The sequence below is a fragment of the Solenopsis invicta genome, chromosome 6 (assembly GCF_016802725.1).
Source record: "Solenopsis invicta isolate M01_SB chromosome 6, UNIL_Sinv_3.0, whole genome shotgun sequence".
NCBI lineage: Eukaryota > Metazoa > Arthropoda > Insecta > Hymenoptera > Formicidae > Solenopsis > Solenopsis invicta.
In genome coordinates this window covers 2,480,959-2,500,890 of record NC_052669.1, presented here as the reverse complement: position 1 = coordinate 2,500,890, position 19,932 = coordinate 2,480,959, and the positions used below count along the sequence as shown (strand labels likewise).

At 35.1% G+C, this 19,932-nt stretch overlaps 1 protein-coding gene across 3 annotated transcripts in view; it reads left to right on the top strand.

The window, feature by feature from the left end:
- LOC105193878 (autophagy-related protein 16-1) overlaps positions 1-19,932 on the top strand; it is a 443,766-nt gene that overhangs the window by 406,308 nt on the left and 17,526 nt on the right. For all 3 annotated transcript variants that reach the window (XM_011158537.3, XM_011158538.3, XM_039450288.1), the window contains 3 exons: positions 7,406-7,585; positions 9,165-9,249; positions 9,333-9,479. In XM_011158537.3, the coding sequence (XP_011156839.1) occupies positions 7,406-7,585; positions 9,165-9,249; positions 9,333-9,479 (412 nt within the window). The remainder of the gene's footprint in view (positions 1-7,405; positions 7,586-9,164; positions 9,250-9,332; positions 9,480-19,932) is intronic.

Here is a 19,932-nt window from a genome sequence, read left to right as displayed (position 1 = left end):
GTATCGAATCGTAGTCCGTTCGCCCGTAAAATAGAGGAATCTTTCACTGCTTTCGGCGACGGTGTGAGACTCTATGCGATAAGCGCGCCACCGCCCTGAAGACAGGGGCGAAAGTGATAATTTATGGCCGGATGAAAGTGGCCATTCTCGAGGTAGAGCACAGATCGCGCCTTGCGCCCTCGGTAAGCGAAATGTAGAGGGCTTTAAGTGGGTACGAAAAATAAATTGAGCAAGCCGCACGCAGGCGGCCGGACGCGCGCAGATAGCGGCCACGGAGGATCTCATTTCCCGCAAATGTATTCAGGATTTACATTCGATCCTGGCGCCGGACTAATCTCGTGAAACGGCGCGCTCTATCTGAAGAAGGCGGCTCGAGAGATATCGATTTACACTACGGTCAACAGCGCTACGGAATCCTGCGGTGTGTGCGGCCAGCAGCCGAGGAATCGTATTTGACAAAGGATACAAAGCTGCAGAGAGAAACTGTGCTTAATACGACGGCATAGAGGCAGTATTAATTTGCAAAGTCCGGGCATCGCCTTAAACTCGGCCTTTACCCGCCACTCGCTTGGCACACGGAATAATAATTTGTGTCGTTAATTAGCATGTACAAGCGTTCGCTGAATTTCAATAAATCGCGTATTTCATCGGGGGAATATCATTATCTTCTAGTTGAGGTGTAATTAATGGACGAAAATAAAATTACCTGTGTTATCTCCGTTATTTGCGTGATACATAATAAATATATAATTTGCTTTGAGCTTTGATATTGAGATTGACGATATCCGCACGTATAATGCGGATATCATCAATATAGTATCTGCATTTTCATAAATTATGGAAATTATTATTATTATTATTTTACACTTTTATTTACTATTATTTACACTATTATTTACCCAACGATACATTTTTGTATTTTTTATGAGTTTTTTACGAATCAAAAATTGGCCATTTTGCAGTTTATGCACTGCAATTCTGTCATTTGCGGAAAGACAACTAACGCATATTTGATGATACAAATTTCAACAACTGTTGATTTGCTTTTATTTTATACCATTGAAATACTCCAAACAAAAACTGCATTCGCGCAAATTAAATGATAGATAAGTGTGCAGCTATTGCAGAGAGAATAAACTGTCGAATATTATTGTCAATAGAATGAAACATCAATTATATCACAAACAACCTGTTTCCGCGCGTCTGTTTATTTGTATGTTTGTTTAGTATACTTCGATTAGTAGTAAAATGCTAATACAGTTGGACAATTTATTTCAATTTAACATATGTATATCGCATGTCTCAAATGGTCCACCAAAATATTTGTGTTAATTTGACGTAAGTTGTTAAAAAGAAACACTGTAAATATTATGTCAAAAATTAACACAAAAAAATATAATACTTTGATATAATTTAGAAATAGAGTGTGGAAACTTATTCAGTCAAATTAATATTTATAATATGTTGATTTTATTCATTTATCTTAATTTACGTATTAAAATTAAGGCATTTGAGTCGAATAAAATCCAATACTAAATAAGGACTATTTTTAAATTTATCTCTTAAAAACGCGCTTTATGAAACGCGCCTAGAACATAATGTGCTTAAAAGATATGTTATATAGAAAATAGATAAAGAAGAACTGGGAAATTAAAATCTGTAGCAACACGTTTATTTAGTGCAACAAAAACTTGTGATAAAGTGGGTAAATGAGCCTTTTTTTATAAAAATTCTCTGCAAGTTTGCATATTAAGCATACATTATTTTATAATTTATTACAACATACTATAATATTATTTAACTTCCTAACTATAGAAAAAAATAAATATATATATAGATTTTTTAAAAAAAGTACTTTTTTTTAATAAATAATGTACGTACTGAATAAAGCTTATTTATTATTATGATCATTGCCATTTGTTTGTTATGTGTGTGGCTTGCAACAGAGGATAAAGTCCCAGAACACTGAATAGAAAATAGATAACAGGGAATAAGTAACAATTCAATATGTTAAACAAAGAACGCTTTTGTTTAATGTTTTCCTTATTTAACGTATTTAACTGTTCTTTATTCCCTGTTGTTGTTATTGCTTGTGTTTTTCATTGTACATTGGGTTTAGTTTATTTCAATATTTTTATAAGTAGAGTTTATAAAAAATAATTTATGTTAGCTTTACATTATTTTTAAGTTATTTGTTTACCCATAAATTATTTTATTTTAACGCTAAGAAATGTTGAACATCAATTTAACACAAAATATTCAAATAACATTATGTTAAATTAACATTTGGACATGTTAAAAATTCAATACAAAAATTTTATAAGAACCAGTTTTAACATAAATGCAAAATGTTTTTTGCTATATATTTTACTCTACGTAAAAAAAATAAATAAATGGCGAATAATATTATTGATTAGAGAAGTATTACAACGGTATTTTGCACGTAAAAAAAATTTATTGCTTGATCCGATTCTGACAAACGCGTATGAGAATTGCATGTCTTTTATATTACGTTAATACTGAAAGCGTAAAGTGCGAAGTTTCGTACACGACAGGCGCAGCGAGAGAACTGCATTACTTCGCGATATGCAAGCCCTTATGAAAGTTGAAGAGTGTAATTTCGAAAAGTGTATCTCCTTAAATCAAGTCACCTAAAGTGATACAGTACCGGGAGCTCCAGCAGGCGATAATTAATGTAAGAAGTCGAGCGCCATCACAAATCGTCCGTCCCGGCTGAGTTTGCGGTCGGCCATCAAACTTGTTACATAAATACAAAACTTTTTCGCCGGCGAACGCACTCGAGGCAAAGAATCTGTCGTACCTTTTTTTTTTATGCAATGCAGATAACAACAGGGTGCGCGTGTAACGTAATTAACCTGTGGCTTAACTTCGTCACGTAATTTATAGCTGTCGTCTCGTCGGGTCATTCAGTAGTCCAGTCCAAGTTAATTGTGCGCATGTCGGCGCACGCGGATACCTGCGTGGATACACACAGGTACTCCGAGGACATCCGTTTTAGCCTTGCGGCGGCCTTTTGTTGTTGTGCCGTGGTCCTACAGCAAAATAGCGAAAACCGCGCTATCAAGGAAGACCGGCGGTGCTTGTACAAAAGTTTCGCACAAATAAATCTTTGAACGCGAGGCGCGCACAATGGGAAAGCGCCGCTGAAAGGGCGTTTAAGCGTGAATTATTGTTTACCGCGGACGCTTTAAGACAAAAAGGACGCTTAAAGTGGATCAGCTGTTTTCTATCGCGCTATTATCTACCACGCCACGTCGCCGCGCAATTTCGTGGACGCCCCGAGCGACTCTTCTGGACACAATCGTGCCGCAGACAGACGAATTCCATACCCCGCCGACGCGACGGAATAACACCCCGTGTCATGCGTACACCACTCACTGAAAAGACGTGCCAAATCTCTAACGTTCCGAGAAATTAATCGTCACCATTGTACTTTTGCCGTGCACATTACGTGTCACTCAACGCGCGAATATCTCGTCATCTTAGACAATCAATCTTTTTCTTTTCTTACTTGACGAATGCACGGGCAATTATTTTGGAATTTTATCAATATTTATTTTTAATTTTGAAAAATGTAAAAACGTGTAGTAAGAGTATAAGAATTAACAGAACGATTCAGAAAGTTATTATACCATGCCAATTATTTAATATATAAAAATTACTCGTCACACATTTTGATTGAATGAGTTGGACATGATTAATAAAATTTAACTTTTAAAAGTTATTGGAAAAGATGATTTTTCACTAAATTTTCATTAAAGATGACCTTAATTAAAAATTAAAATTAAAAATAAGAATGAAATAATTAAAAATAAGATATCAAACCATAAAGTGCTCATATTTTTCTGACCTTAATGCTCTTAAGTAAAATTCATTCACATAATTTCTTTTTAGATTTTTAAGAACATTTTTATATTTTTTCTACTTTAATAGTAAACTAGATTGCAAGGTATTAGAGTAACTGAACGAACACTGTTTTATTATAAAAAAATCTTATTAAATATTATTTTGAAAAGTTTAATGGCAGAAATTGTACTAAACTTGAAATAATATCTGAATAAAGAATTTTTTTTTTCACCCACAGTAGCACTCTAGGGTAAAACGAAAGATGGCTCGATACAGAGCTAAGGCAATTATATTTGACTAACGTATGTCTAAAGCAAGTGTGCATTAATGTGGAATACATATTAATACGAGAAGCATGAGAGAGAGAGCAAATTAACATCCCGAAAGCTCTTATCATGGCTGACGGTCTGAAGAAGGCTTACAGGGAAAGCCGGTAATCCTTTATGCCTCGTTTGAGGGATAGATGCACGTTAATAGCATATATATATATAATATACCTATCTGAATAATACATTGGGCTTAAGGACCAGTACATAAAGAACTATATTATAGATAAAGGATAATCTTTGTGCGACATGCAAAAATTGACATCCTGAAATTATCGATTTCTTTTGACCATAATTATCAGAAATTGAGTGAAAGAAGGTATTTGTTTCAATAGCATGAAATATCCTGAAAATCAATCATTTTTAATCAAAAGTACAACCAGCTGGATCTTTTCTTTTTCCTACTTACATAAAGCAAAACTATTGTCGTAAAAGTGAGCGCTATTAAAATATTAAAGGAAACGTAAATATTGTGCAGAAGAGATTATTCTTGTTGATATCTTCTGAGAAATGTGCTTTTTGCTGGAAAATTTGTACCTGAGGAAAAGGGAAGATTGCCTAACTAGATATCAGAAATATTAACGTCGTCTTTGTGATCACAGGAACGTGTATAGAGCGATGATTAAGTCAGGCTAACACTCTTGTCTTACCGTCATCATCATTACGACTCAAATCTAGTCATCAAATGGAAACATTCACGCATTATTCCGAGTACGGTACAGCAGAGGTCCCTTTGTGCGCTTTGCCGCGCGGTAGCGCACTCACGGAGATATGTTTTGCCTGCTAATGATTTTTACGTCGACGTTTATTAGCCGTACGCGTCTCGCGTATTTTACTGAATCGTGATAGGCGGCGCGTTGCGAATGCATTGTGGTACGGTTACTTGTTGCGAGATAAGACAGTCTATGAATCGTGCGGCGTTGGGGTGAGATAGGAATTGTCGACAAACTTATCTTTATGCACGGGTGCACTTTAAAAGAAATTTTATTGCCTTTAGAGAGGTGCACTACTCATCGCGTTTGAAGCTTACAAAGTCCTCTTTCTGCGATACTTGTATATCGAACTATGAGGATTAAGGGTACGCCACGCGCAAATATCATTGTTATATTAAGAGACGTGGTAGCATCTCGCGTAAAATATTCCTTTCTTTTTATATTTTTTTCATCCTTTTATGAAAGAGACGCTACAGTGTCATATTGTGTACTGAAAAGAGAACTCTTTTTTTTTTTAATAAATAATTGCCCTTCTTAAATAAATTAATGTTATATATATTGGGAAAGAGTATATAGATTTTTCCGATTACAATGACATGGCAAGACTGAAGAAAGAGAAAGAGATTATCAACACAATCAAGACTAGGAAGCTGGAATACTTCGAACATGTGTTGTGACACTTAGAAAAGTACGGTCTTCTCCACTTCATCAGGGCAAGATCTGCGGCAGACGTGGGGTAGAAGAAGGATCTTCTGGTTGGGGAATTTGAGGCAGTGGTTCGACCTCTCCTTCACCGCTCTTTTCAGAGTTGCAGTAAATAAAGTGATAATAGCCCACAAGATAGCCCACGCACGATAACGTGTATGGCACGAGAGAAAGAAGATTACATATTTCCGTCTGAATACAATGAACACAATATATCGAAAGTGCTTAATAAAAAAATAAAAAATAAAAAAATGTGAGCTTTCTTGTTTTTTGTTTTGTAAATTTGCTTTGGAAGTTTGGATACATTCGTTCATCATCAAATATTCGATTTTACTGTTTTGAAATAAATTTTACTATAAAAAAAATTTACTTATTATTGCGATGCCAATTAATTACACATCTTAATTTTTGAGAAAAGTAGATTTATAAAAAATAATTATTTAAATAATAAAATTATTCAAAATAATTATTTAAATATGAATGTATAAAAAACAAATTATCGCAGTTTTCTGTGTAATTACTTATTACTGTTAAATCAAGTTTGATATTTCAGTGGAAGAAGAAAAATTAAACGTAATTATAGCTTTTACTGGCTCAAAAGTTCTGTAATACGATTGAGAAACAATTTCCAAGGCGTGATTGTAATTGAATATGCGCGTTTGAAACATACAAAGCTTGCTTGCGAAGGAAGGAGCTTGTCTCCTCCGGCATGGTACACTGTCGCGAAGTAATTGGAGTTCGTAATACCATTTTCGGATAGAAACGGTGGACATCATTTGCTAACCGAGGTCCCGCTGCAGGAACTTCGACAGACTAATCGATCGGAAGATAAATCACGTTTGATTTAACGCAGGGCCATGATAAAGTAGGATGGAAACTGGCATACGTGGTTTTGTAATCGTACAAAGGCCGAGGTTAAGGAAAGGTAGAATAGGATGGCGAGAAGGGGAGGGCTGTAAGCGGAAAACTCGTAATTTATCCTGTTTTCAGTCTTGATGCCGGGCATTTCCGCGACGCGCTAGCGATTTCCAAGAGCTTCGCGGAAACGTGGCGACGCGAATGTCATTTCCCGACGTAAATTAAGTTTGAAATCCTGCTTATTTCAGCGTGGAGATCGATGAAAGCTGCTGCTAGGCAGAGCTACAGTTTGAAAGGGGAAACCAGCCGTGATTCACATTCGATACAATCACTGTTAAACTCGCTCCGTTTAAAAGTCGACACGTATATGCGCAATTCGCGACAATGCAAATTCTGTTATTCTGGAATGCTCAAATTAAATGCAGGACGCAGTAGAATCAAATGCGCATAATTTATTCGCAAAGGACGAATTTTACGTCCGAAGACCTACGTATTGAAGGATTTCCTTTAATATAAAAATACATGGATAACTTTTTTAATCGCAAATTGACTGTAATTAATGATAGGCGTAGAATGAATTGTTGCACTTTATAGTAATCTCTCTTTTCGCTATTATATGTAAAGATTAAACGTAGATTAACGATAAAGAATTTATTAGAGCATTTATTATTCTTTCTTTCCTATATTATATTATAAGTTATTTAAAAAAAAGTAGAGATCCATATAATTAATTCTTTTTGCATGCTTGTACCATCCATTCGTATACGAAATTATTGACTATTTTTATTTAAACGAAACAAAGGTTATTGTATTTCTTCTAAGAATCATTTCTCCGAATCTTTAATTCTCTATTTAAATAACAAAATAATTAAACGAGGAAATTGTGTTCTAATTGCGTGAATGCATCTTTTAAGAGTAAGAAACTTTATGTTGCAGGTATAGAAACGAAATTTGCTGGTTCTAGTTGCAATGATCTTGTAACTTCCGATGGAGCGGGATCTACGATAATTAGTGGTCATTTTGATCAAAGGATCAGGTTTTGGGACACTAGAGCCGAATCCAGTTCAAATGACATTCTCTTAGAAGGAAAAGTTACATCTTTAGATTTATCCCGAGGTAATTTATTTTAATTAACGTTTTAGTCAATTATAGGCTTTTTAAAATGTTCAACACGAGCTAAAGAGCCAATAATTATGAGGATTTTTTGTTCTACGTTGTAATATGTACCTGTATTGTGTTGAAATTCAGTTTAATACAATATATTATTCAGTAAATATATTTAATACGGATTGTAATCCAATGATTACGTTTGATATCGTTATGATAGTAATTATACGTCTAGCATAATATCAGAGTAGGATTTTGATTCTCTACAATATGTAGCTATGTACAGTTTATTCGTGCATTTTACACTATCGATTAAGGTATGTCAAATGAAATAATATTTGATCAATTATTATTATACGGTTATTATGATGATGTTAATTACTTTTATAAAATATACGATTTGATAAAAATATTGCTGATATTACCATAACAACGTGAATATAAACATCTATTGTATTTTACTTATATTATTTATTTTATAAGGAATATGAATACGTATAATATGAATCATACAGTTTTAACGGAAAATTAGTAGTTTCCAATATTACGAGACTTTATTCATATCCTGATTAAAATAAAAAGAAAAATGTACTGGCACGATTATAAAAATAAAGACTTTACATTAATGTTGAAAATAGTATATTATACAACTAATAAATTTAGTACAGAAAGCTTCTTGATCTTAGATCGTAACTATGAAACAAGTTGAAACAAAACTGTACTTCTGTGTATAATAATTGGGCACAAACCAGATTAAATTTGAATATCTTATGCATTTGGAGAGATGAAAAATAATGAACTAGTTATTTTAATTATAACGTTAAATGGCACAGCGAAAATGTTATAAATTTTACGTAACATACATAACGCGTATATGTTCGTGGGATAATTAATACGACGAGGAAGGATATTAATTGGTATTTCACGGCAACTACACGATGCATTTCATTTATAGATTTTATTCGCGCTGCGCAAATAATGCTATTTCGTTTTCGCTTTTTATAGCAACATTCTAATGACGTGAATGAATTGGCTCGCGCGATTCCACAGTATTCTCAAAGCACTTGTATCAGCTGCAAGTGCGCCCCGTTCATATAAGAGTATGATACTTCATTCAGATATATTGTTCTATTGCATTTCATTAATTCCGATATTGCGAAAATGCGAAATGAATTCAAGTGGCGCAGTATTGGTATGATTTTTAATTTTTGCAGTTAAGCAGGTCTCTCTAATATTTTTTTTGTTTGTTATACATGCATTTAAAACAGAGTCAATTTCAAATTATCCTGCGTCATTTTTTATTAAATTGATATGATATGGAAGGAAATTACAAACGAATCACTTCAAAGCGCGGCAAAAGGCAACCCATACAAGTTTATTGCGCCATAATTAGATCTTTTAACGCTTAGAATTATTGCGTCACTCGTACATTTTATAGATGCGCTTTTACTGATGGTTTATTTGAAATATATAACGAGATATTTGCTCGTTTGACGTTCCAACACCGCAAACATTCACACGAACAGTTTAAATATTATTCAATCTTGTACACGATTGCGAATTATAAAGGAATTCTATTCGTTTTCAGACGCAAATTACCTTTTGAGTTGCGTCAGGGATGACACGGTGAAACTGATTGATTTACGAATGAAGAAGATTGTCGGATCGTTCAGGTAGGTCGTGTATTTTTGTCATATATATGCATATATAGAATATTAAAAGTAATAAATCGTCGCATTTTAATTTTATTTTACAGCGCTGACGGTTTCAAAGTGGGATTCGATTGGACAAGAGCTGCTTTCAGTCCTGATGGACAGTACATTGCGGTTGGTTCCGCGGACGGTTCCGTTTTCATCTGGTCTATAGCGACGAATATGATCGAAACAATACTAAAAGGGCACATGTAAGTAAAGATAACACATTACTATTATAAAAATTTTAAAAATCATGTAAAACCTTTATCTACAAAGACATATGCGACTGATATGAAAGCGTAATAATCTAAAGTAAAGTAATTGAATCGATGAATGCAGGAAAAACACGAGTCACATTTTAAACATTTGTCAGTATTAAAAAATTGTAATTTCAGTTACAGTGAAAAAATTACTTTTAGGAATTTAAATATAACATTCAATAATATATTTTTGACACATTCCTGATTCGTGAAATGTTTTAATATGTACAAAGACTTCAATTTTAAATTTAAATTTGTTGCATTTAATATTGGTAAAAAAAAAAAATAAAAAAAAATTTTATAGTACTCTACTATACTAAAAAAAAATGTCCTGTAGCTATAATAAATTACAATAACATTTCTGATGTAAAAAAACCACCAGGAATAGAAAAATCTCATTCTTGATCTTGTATTGAACAAAATTCTAAAGCATAAAAATTTTATTTCGAAACTATTATAATAAAAGAGGAATTTAAAGAATATGTTACCAAAAAGAACAAAAACGAACAAAATATATGACGAAGATATTCAATAATACAATCTCAATATGCCAATTTATAAAGTTAATATGGTCGAAGAAGTTTCGACTGTACATAGTCTTCATCAGCCACGATTGTATACTTAATACGTAAATAATGAATACATAATTAAAAGCTAAAGTTAAATTAAAAACTTAATTTGGAGTGTTTGTAGAGCAAATAGCATTAAAATAAACAATATTAAATAAAGATTATACCAACTATGAAATCGAGTCAAGAATGAGATTATGCATAAAAAAAGAGGTAAATGCATTATCATTTGGCTTGTAAAAAGTTTAATATGAAAATAGAAGCAATGTTAAACAAGAAGAAAGAAGAAAGAGGACGAAAAGAAAGAAGACTAATGAGCTTTCTGCACTCATTGCTTATTTTTAATGTCTACTTTAGGCCCTTAGAAACTTTGACAAGTACCATATTTGCACTGAAAACGTGTCTATCTATTTCAAGTTCGATGAACAAAAAAGTGATTAAAAAAAAAAGTGATTAATGCCCCTTTTGCATTGACCGGTTCAATTATACGTTATTACTTTAGTATATTAAAGTAATTAGATATTAATCACGTATTTCAAAAGATATAAACGGATTGTAGAGGTTTAAAAGGTTTAAAAGGAAATCAGTAGAAAATCAATTTAAAAGAAAATCAATAGAAGTAATTCTATTTAGTTAATCGAACTCATCTATATATATTTTATAATATCTGAACTCGCTCTGCGAAACGTATCCTCTGATACAGGCTTAACGTTTTTATCCTTCTCATATTATGTATTCCTGATCAGATATTTAGATTTCTGTCCTAGAGACAAAAAATCGCGGCCTTTTCCCCGCGCATCGATTGGAATGTGCAATATCAATATTAAAGCTTGAACCGTTATAAAATGAATATGAGGAAAAAAGACTAATACATTTTATATGACTTTAACTATGTTTGCCAATAATGAAAAGACTTATTAAAACGAGAAATTTGGTTTCCGGTATTTTATCGAATATTGATTTAGAGCTGATCCGAGATATTGAAGGCAGCTTGCTGCGCCAATCCTTCGCAAAGCTCGTCTTATCTTAATATAGCCCTTTTATTTAAGTTTTCTTATTTTATAATCTGACATTCTATTTTATGTTATTATATTAAAATCGATACGATTATTTGCTTCTAGATATAGCATAATCCAAAAGATATTAGAACATACAAAGTCGACAATAATACATTTCCAATTGTTTTATTAATTTTTATGTCAGCAGTATGGCCATATGATGTAGAGATTGTCTGCCATGTTTGCGACATTTCTCGATTCCGTTAACACGACTTTATTTGCGGTTACGAAATCGATAGACCGGACCACTCCTATTGCTCTTCTGTTCTGGCATGTGATGCATCACGGTTATATAATTTATTTCTCTCTGTTCCTTTTTTTATCGCGATACGTTTGACCCATTTGATGAACGTGAATTTCTCGTTTAAATTTACTCGCCAGGACATTAAAGCGTCCGTAATTTTTGGAGGTACCTTCCAGTGCTCTGCATATCCATTTAAAACGAAAAAGTTTTTGAAGTACTTCAGTCCGTCATACGTAGCGCACACACATACACACACACACACATGTATGTACACACATGCATACATATGTGCACGCATACATAAATATGCGGAGAAAAGACTTCGCAGCGGGATGAGATCACACGCATACACACAGAAGAGAATCTAAGAAAATATTTCGACCTGACCCGATTTGTGCTCCAACTTTTACGTTGTGCATATATCCACGTAACCGCCCTTATTTATATATCGTCGGATGACTTCGCGAATTTATACGAGATATCCTGAACATTCTGAACCTCTCTCTCTCTCTCTCTCTCTCTCTCTCTCTCTCTCACTGGCCAGTGCGGCGTCTGTGTCGGTTCTCGTCATTGACCATGTCGCTTCGTATGAACGAGCCTCGTCGTTCGCCGGCCCTCATAGTACGGAAAGCGAAAACGTAAAAAATCCGTGGAAAGAGAAAGAAGCGCGTCGCGGATGCAGCTAGAAATGAAAGTGGCATAGGCAGCACAGCAACGTATCTCGTCCGCGTGCTTTCAGCGCCCTTTCACCTACACGAGCCACGTTGATGGACGCGTTAATCGGCGGCATCTCACGGGGAATGCGATGTAAGGATCGCTCCTACTACCGAGGTGCAGAAAATCGTTGTGTTTTAAACACTAAAAACGTCAATTATGCTATTACAGCCGTAGGGACGGTTAAACATGATATTACCTGTAAATCAATAGCAAGCGCGCCTAACAATTTCCGGGTGCCCTCCCTCCCATCTCGTAACAATAACTTCACAATATCTAACAACTCATAAATTGACGAACAATTGAAATACCAGCTTATCTCGCCGCGGAAGAACTTTACCAACAAGATTGATGAAGCATAAATTTGTTGGGATATTTTTTTTTTAATTTCATTACATAAGTATATCTAGTTTATGATTACGTTTATATTAGAGTTTAATTCGAAATGTTGTTGGCCGGGTTGATAGGCTGAAAATTGTGATTTTCCGACATGAAATAAGTCCTACATTGTTGTTAAATGATGATAACGTTTAATTATTCTCTATTGAAACATGTCGTGCTTCGTACCAATCAAACTATCACGTTCGCGGTAGCAACAATTAGTTATTACGCGTATGTTGGTGCATTTACTAACGTAATTGGTTTAATAGTTCATAATTGCGACAGTATACGCCAACATTGATATTCTCATATTTAGATGACTAACAACACTTTATTGTATTTTCGTAAAGTACCTTTATTAATTTTTAATAATTTTTAAATTTATCTACTGTTAATTTAAATGCCATTTATAGATTCATTGAGCTTTAGCTTTTAGTAAATCGCATTTTTCACTATGTAAAGCAGAAATATTTGTTCTACATTGAAAAAATTACGTTTTAATATCATTAATATAATTAATAACTAAAACGTAATTTGATTTAATTAAACATCGCATCACGGGTTGTCACAAAAATAAATATATTCGGACCTCGATAACTCGAACTTCTATATCTCGAAAACCCTTATAAGACGAAAATTTTGTTTATTCTCTTCCGCTCTGCTGCGGAAAATTTTTATAAGTTGAAATAAAACCCAAATCGAATTATTTGTCAAATACTTAGAGGTATTATTTACTTTTATAACTCGACTTTAAAATAGCCATCTTTACAAGTCAAAGTTCATCTCTATAAGCCAAACTTCTATTGTCGCTGCCTTTATAACTCAAAGTTGTAACCTTTCATAGAGGCTCCAGTATCGACTAAACACATCAGAACAGCGGTAAACGTTTTATGAAGGTTTAGAAAGACATAATAATACTGAGGACAATATAATCTCTGCTTTTATTACCATTGAAAATACCATTGATCAACAATGTATTAATTCATTAACACAGAGTAAAATTACAGATTTTTTTAATAACCGAGTATAATAGCCTGGTATTTGTTTTATGATTACATTTATTATATGTATGCAATAAATAATTCACTGGCAAAAATTGAATTTTTTCCTTCAAAAGCCATTATAATCGGAAAATTATTAACTCTCGTGCAAAGCCTTTGTAAGTCAAATTTTCATAGTCAACCCTTTTTTACTCGAAAACTTCGATAAATCGAAATCTCTATCGCAGATTTTAGCTTTTGACATTCTAATTATCGAGATTCGACTGTAGTTATAATTTCATTAAATTTTATTTCGTTCGTTTATATTTCTTATTTATAATAAATATTTTGAGTTAAAAGCGTAATTTCGTTGAGTTTTGATATATTTAATACAATTAAAATCGAGAAAGGTTCATAACAAGATCTTGATGCTGAAATAATGTTTCTTGTGTGAATTTACTTCGAAAGGTGCATCCTTACTTTTAGTTTCAAGCATAGCTTTTAAACTGAATCAAAAAGGTAATATCACAGGGAACTCTATGTTGACAATCAATTTAATATTGCCGTTGCTAACTAGCATTTCTACAAAATCGCGGTTTTGACTTTAATATTAAATTATTATTATTATAATGCGTCTACTTTCAAGATGTTCTCCGAATATCTGTTTGTTGCGAAACAATTAGAAATCGTATGTAAAATCACGCAAGAAACAATTTAGCACCAAGATTTTGCTGACCTTTCTCGATTTTAATTTTATTTGTTTTTCATTATTGTTTTTTTTTACTTTTAATCTTTTGTTTCATTAATAATGTTATTGAATTAACAAGATATTTTCAATTAGATTAATACTGTCGATTCAGCAATATTTTTTTCTTATCGTTAGCGTATAAAAACATTCCTGCGTTTCTCATTTTTCCTGGACGGTGGAAATTAAAAGATACTTGTTGAAAGGAAAGTAACCCGTTGCGCTTTTGGCCTCGTTTCGTCCACGAGGCACAGCGACGATCATCTTGGACGATCGACCGAGTCTCGCGGAGGCTAGATCGTAAGATCCGTTGTACGATTATCGTTTCTCCCTCCCCGGACGAGAACGCGCGCTCCTCGGTGTCGTCGTGGCGGCTAACCGTGCCGTCCTCGGCCTCCTAGAGTTTCTCAAGGACGCGGGATCTTTGGCGGTGGCTTCTTCTCTGGGAAAGCCCAGCGGGCGGCTCAAGTCCGGCGTGCATCTAAGTACCGGTCGTATCGAAAAATGTCTTAAGCACCAGTCACGTATACGTCGCCCGGCGTCGGTGTGCGCGGTTCCTCGCGTACCGTGTTTCACTGTTATTACTTTCACCCTGACCGGAACGTAGACGGTTCGTCCGTGGTCATCGTTATCTTTTGTCGTCGTCATCGTCGTCGTCGTCGTCGTCGTCGTCGTCGTCGTCGTCGTCGTCGTCGTCGTCGTCGTCGTCGTCGTCGTCGTCGTCGTCGTTTCTCGTCTTCTCTGCCCTCTTTATTCTTCTACTCGGTTACTATCGTCTTCGTTTTCGCTTGCGTCTACGCGGCGGTGGCCGCTTGCAGCGCGCAACATCGCACGAAGGAGGTTCGCATAATTCGTACGTTGCGCTCGCTCAGGAATCCCCGAGACTAACTTAATAAGCGCTTCGCCCTTTCACCCTCTTTTCTCCATTCGTTTTCCTCTTACCGCGCTCTGTAAAGAAGCAAGGAGCTCTACGATTTCGTAGGTATTTAATGCATGCGGTCTCTAGGTGCGCGCATTCGCGCGACACGACTAGGCGCTGCCTGTCGCGGTGCGAGCTATGAAATTTAGATGTTATGCGAAACGCGCGAGTACGCGAATTAAGGTAATGGCCGCGGAAACCGACTAGTTCGTTTCCGCGCTATCTTCTGCACCGGTAAATTCGTGATAAACATTACGAGCTCGTGAGGATTAGTTATGCGCTTCCTTCTGCAAGGAAGAGAAAATGTTGCACATTACGAGTAAAAAGTACAAGAAAGATATTATTACATAATTTTTTATAAATCTCCATTTATTAATAGAGAAAATCTAATCTCTCTCGCTTATACTTCTTTGTTGGCTTTTAATTTTATTTCAAACTCCTCCCATACACTCAGTACATTGATCTAACATTAGTAATATTATCTTTGACATACATAAGCTACGTAAAAATATGTTTTTTTGCGCACTCTAATAAACGCAAACCGTAAACCGCCGTTGCCGTTGCCTTTGCCGCTCGTTTTGTACCAATCGAGGAGCTATTCGGCATAACTTCCTTTCTGCGAGCACTTAGACTCGAATACGCAATATTGCCCGATAAGCTTACACGCCCGTTCGTGTTCTAATTTGCAATCAACCGGCAGAATCCGCCGGTACACACGTCGGAAGGCGGGAATTTACTGCGCGATCCCCAGCGAATAAATAGTGCCGTGCGATTATAGCAGAACAGGTAATTAGGAAAACAGGGAGGGATTAAGTTACCGGTAAGTTCTGGGCTTTGAAATTAAAGTGCAGTTTCCTCGAATTATATTTTCGATTCGGCACATTCGGAACGGAATCAGTGGCCTCATTACGTTCATATTCGAAACTTTTCAGAGAAATTTATAGATATTTTACGCTCATTTCGTCCTATTCTGTCGCGACTTACTGCTTACGCTGAATTTAGAACAAGTGAAAACGCATCATTCAGAGACTATGAATAGTAAATAATGAATTAATTAATTAAAGAAAACTCACCAATATTGGTCCATCTCTCCTAAAGCGGCACCCCCGTATTTCTCTGAAACTAAAAGTTGCACTGTATTAATACTGAGAAAAAACATGAGCTCTGATCAGATAATTAAAGAAACAAAAATCCATATTCATGGCTTTTTTCTATTTAAAATCTGCTAAAAGCAAAATCTTGAAAAACGAAAATAAATTTATATGATTGATAATATTAGATCATTTTACATATTTGTAGCTTCCTCAAATTGTTTTGTTTATATTTTTCTCTTTCATATTTTTCTCGTATATTTTCTTGGTTTAAAATAGTTTGAAACATAAAATTGCTGTGCAACGTAAAATGGACGACCTCTCTGAGAATTACGAAATCTTTAATTATAATGTTGACAAATGTTTTAGGAATTTTTTCACATTTTCTTTAGTATTTAAAGGAGAAAAAAGCGTCGGATCCACTTACACATTAATAAGGTATCAAAAAATTTAACATAAAGTGGAAGGATTCAATGCTAGTTTTGTACTTTTATAAACTTTGTTGTTTAATATATAAAAACATTTTATTACTTTATCAATTTATTTCATAGTTAATTCTTTTACAACTGCTAGGATGTTAGTTTTGGGACCCGATTTCTCTTTTTGGATTATGTTGCAAAAACATTAATTATTACAAAATACAATATAGTATTGTAAAACCTGCTGTACTATCTGATAAAATACACTTTCTAGTTTGTATTTATACTTTTAAAGTTTCAATTTTAATTTACGTTTATAAAATATTATTCAAAAACAAAATGGCGCGTCAGTAACGGCAATTTTCCTCTACCATTAGAGCAGTTCATAAAATTATTTTGTCTTTCTATTTTTCAAAAAATTGGCACAAACTTGATTTGCACTTTTAGAATTATGACTCGACTCAATCAGGGAGTTTTCCTCACACCTGCCCGAGGTGTCGGCACAGCTACTAAATGCCAGGCGCTGCAATTGAGTAGCGATCGGATGATTTGTGCAGCTTGTTATTAATAAATAAATGCGTAGCAGGATACGGTAACAGTACAGGTTATTATTCTCGTCGTTGGTAACTGACAAGTAACAACGTCTCGTAAAGATTACTGCGCCGTATTTCAGTCAGGCATGCATTTACGGCGATTTCGCCCTGCATTTTACGAGAGATTGCCACGGTGGTTATAAGAGCATAACTGATACATATAGGAAAGTAGTTCGATTAATATATATCACGCATTTTTGCTAAACTGTGGCACGCGGTAATCCCGTTTTAGCGCCTCACGTGTATTCCCGCAACTTCGCCGAGTGTCGCGCGTCGCGTATTCCGCGACGCGGCGGCTGGATCTTTTTCTCCCGCGACTTCCGTGCCAAGCGACGACGGCGATTCTATTCTCGCGCGATCTCACATCCGCAGCGGCGCGGCGCGGCGCAGAGAGTTTTCACGCGTCCGTCTTCCGAGTTCTCGCAACCCATTCCGAAGTTCACCGTGTAAACGTTAGCTCGCTCCCTCTCACGCTCTATATCGCGAATAGAACAGATGCGTAATGAAAATTCAGCGTCGTCCCCGGATGAAAGTAAGTGGTGCGGAAGGGTGGAAGTAAACACGTCAAGTGAAAAGAATTAGATTATCCCTCCTACCCCCTTTCGTCCCTTTTATCGTTCGCGCGTCAATGTACGAGTACGTATGCATGCATATTTTATATTGCGCGCGACAGTCGCTTCGTGAGGAATCAATTGCCTCGGCATCTCGTATCGAGGATCAGGTCTCCCCGTTTCATTGTCGCCCATGCAGCGTAACGAATCGTCGCGAGAGATCAATTGTCTCGTGGTACTCTCCTTAACTCGATTTCGTTTCCACGGCAATGATCGGCTGGTCCGGCACGATATTATATCATTTATCTTCGTCTCTTGTCTTTGGAAGCCGACCGGTGCCGAAGTCTTTATCTGTTTTTCCCATTCCAGCAGCCAGCCCCCGCGCATCGGTGCCAGCCGGTCGGTGGTTGGTACGGATATTCCCGTCGATTCTCATCCTCCCCGACCAACCACCTTCTCGTCTTCCCCCCTCAGCTTCTGGGGCTCCTTTAACCGAGCGGCATTTGTCGATCGTTCTCTTTTCTTTTCCCGCCACGTAGCATTTCGCCGCCGACGAGCAGTCGTTGATAAAAGCTTTCTGTCAAAACTGACGTATGAATTTTTTTACCGGGATCGCGCAAGTAGCAATCAAAATGATCCATATTACTTTTTTAAAGGAGTATAAATAAAAAAATAGAGAATGTCGATGTACACTGACATACTGATTTGTTTTTGGATTATATTTCCTGAACAAAAACTGAAAATAAAACTTTGGAATCGTAAATACAAATTGGAAAATGTCTTCCATCAGTTAATATAACAGTTTTTATAATATTGTTTTGAGTTTTGTAGCAATTAAATTTTTCATAAGGTAAGCAGAAATGAGCTTCTGATAAGATGTGCTCCAAAACTGACGTAACAGAATTATGTCATTCTTTTTTTTTCTTTCATATGAGTCACCTGTATAATTGATATAATTAATAACAAAAATATTTTTAAGTGAAAGTTTATATGTTCATGTTCTTTCAAAGACTGAGGCATAACATTTTCTTGTGTTTATCAACCAAAATTTGCTCGTAGTTGACGCTCTACCAGTGAAGCAACGTTTGCATATTTCGAGCTAGAGAATTAAACTTTGTTATTGCAGCTTTGCTACTAATCTATAGTTTGCAGCACATGTATTATAGATTTTCAGTACTGCAGTCCGTATGCGGACGAGTTTTGTGTGCGTACATACATTTGCATATATTCTATCGGCAATATTTTTTTTTTTAAATAAATATATTTTATAATAAAATGCTGTATTTTTTTTAAAGAAAATTAATTTTTAAAATCATTTTTTATCGAGGAAAGGGATGATGCATTATTGTCTCTGTTTTTCTTCGATCTAAATATAATGCAATGTTGTCACATTTTTATAAATAACATCCAAAGTAATATTTCATAATTTTGCATCTAGAATCGATTGGAACAACACATTGACGATTGAAATAAACAAAGTTTTCAATTAAAACTGTTGATTATTAACAAAGTTATTGTACAAAATGGGGGGTGAGGGGTCGCATTATTATTTCCTTCTCTAATAAATTGCAATGTGCATTTCTGAAAAATAAAGGGGTGTCGCTTTAAGAGATCTATATCTGTGATTTTCCTCTAACCTTTAGTTTTTATTATCCTGAATCAAATATGTGTATGGACCTTGTGCTTACTCTTTTTATAAGTCTTAAAGTAGGTTATATATTTTCGATTTTCATCATTCGCAGAAATGTGTATGTGTGATGTATGTGTGTGATGCCTAGTTATGTTGGGCTCGGATCCGTGAATTCGCCAAATTCAAATGACTGTAGATTGGTCATTCCTGCGGGAATGATCCGGATTAAATATTTCAATTCGGAGAGAAATATCTCTTGCGTGAAGACGAGCCACAATGACAGCTATTAGCCGTTAATTGAATCAAGCTGTGTAAGGGAATCATGTTTTACTCTAATCGTCTCGATGTGAATATCGCGATAACAATATTTCTTATATTTGAGACGTTATGAAACGTTATATTAAAAGACGTTGAAAGGATCTCATCGATCGAATTAATGACGCATTGATAATCACAGTACGAACATGAAATTACAATAAAAGTAAAAAAGAAACGATCGTCTATTCAC